Here is a 1,558-nt window from a genome sequence, read left to right on the forward strand (position 1 = left end):
TGGGTACAAATCAGTTGATGTGTCCACAGTAGATCGAATCCTTGAGGGTAGATCGCGTGTCGAAATGATTGCACCATGTCCATCTACTCCGATGGTTACGTAATCTTCACAGATGATGACGTAATCACTGAGGCGTCGTCGTCGACCACAAGTCTCAGAACTGTATCGGGTCACTTCCCATCAATCAGTCCCTTATTACCAGAAGCCAATTATCACTTCGTCACAATCGTCCCCTGAGTAAGAGTCCACAGCACCAACTGTTGGGCTTCACTCGCTGATATTCGCCTCTCACAGCAGCCTGTTGCCTGCGTCGTCGCTTTCCTCTGGTGTCACCACGGCCACGTCGTCTTGTCTTCCGGTGTGTCCGCCCTTATGCGCTGTTGGCCTCTTTTTCGTTGCTAACTCATGTCTTCTGTAGATAACGGCGCTTTCGTCGACCTCACTTCCTCGCCCTGCTTTTCTCCTCGCTCTGCCGCACGTGGCGGCCCGGTCACCGTGTCGACCGTTGAGTTGGCTGAGCCCTCACTAGACCTTGCCGGTGTGTGGGCCTCGTTGAGAGCGTTGCAGCATGCCATCGACCAGACCGAGGCACTACGCGAGCTTCGCTCGGATCATGAGGTTCTGCGCCGCGTGTTTTTGGCCACGCGACGTTGCGCGGAGGATCTGGATCATCGGCTTGCTGACGCGGCCAATGCCGCGTCGCCCTTCGTGCTCTTTTGCCAGCACAAGTATGAAGTGGTCCATCACCAGCTGCACTCAACTCGGAAGGAGCTCGCCGACTGCTTGATCGCGCTGCAGGGCCGTCTGGACAACTCCTGCGAGCTTGAGGCTTGCCGTCTTCGGTACCATGACCTGCAACTCCGCTACCGCGAAGCAGTGTCCGAGTTCCAAGATCGGATCTCTACCTTGGAGGCGCAGCTGGCCGCCGCCTCTTCTTTTGGTGTGATTGTCCCGCCTGACACGGCTCGTCGCATAGCGGATCTGGAGTCCCAGCTCGCGCGGTCCCAATCTGACTTACAAGTCGCGCGTGATCGCCAGTTTTCTCTCGCTTCGGAGCTTCGTGAATCAGCTACGTCTCACAAGGCCGCTCAAGCAGAAGTAGATCGCCTCGAGGCCGCGATCGAGCGCATGACTCGTCGCTCTCGCACTTTACATGACAACTACGAGCATCGTTTGATGGTTGCCGACACCACGATCGCCACACGTTCCACCGAGCTTAATCGCCTGCAGGATCGGGTATCGACATTGGAACGGGATCTCCAGAAGGCTTCCCAGCGTGTCCAGGCGGTAATTTCTCAGCGCGATCAAGCCAGGGCAGAGCGTATCGCTATCCGTGAGTACTATCTGCATACCTTTGTCGGCGTCGTACTTCGTATCTTGTGTCACAGAGGACCGTGTCTCAGCGGCTCGAGATACTATCGCCCGGCTGGAAACGCGGGTTAACCAAGTCGAGAAATCTCAGAAGGCGCGTCAGGACCTCGAGCTCGCGCTCGCAGCGCTTCAGGAGAGACAGTTGGGCAGTCCAACGAGATGAATTGCTCGGCCAGCTTGGCGAGCG

At 57.0% G+C, this 1,558-nt stretch overlaps 1 protein-coding gene across 1 annotated transcript; it reads left to right on the forward strand.

Annotated features, from left to right (window-relative positions):
• Window positions 1-405: 405 nt before the first annotated feature.
• Window positions 406-1,534, forward strand: PPTG_11503 (hypothetical protein; the record flags this gene model as incomplete). Its single annotated transcript, XM_008907564.1, has 2 exons — window positions 406-1,333; window positions 1,389-1,534. The coding sequence occupies 2 exons, from the start codon at window positions 406-408 to the stop codon at window positions 1,532-1,534; spliced, it is 1,074 nt and encodes a 357-aa protein (XP_008905812.1).
• Window positions 1,535-1,558: the final 24 nt, after the last annotated feature.

The sequence above is a fragment of the Phytophthora parasitica genome (genome assembly GCF_000247585.1).
Source record: "Phytophthora parasitica INRA-310 unplaced genomic scaffold supercont2.27, whole genome shotgun sequence".
In the NCBI taxonomy this organism is placed as follows: Eukaryota; Oomycota; class Peronosporomycetes; order Peronosporales; family Peronosporaceae; genus Phytophthora; species Phytophthora nicotianae.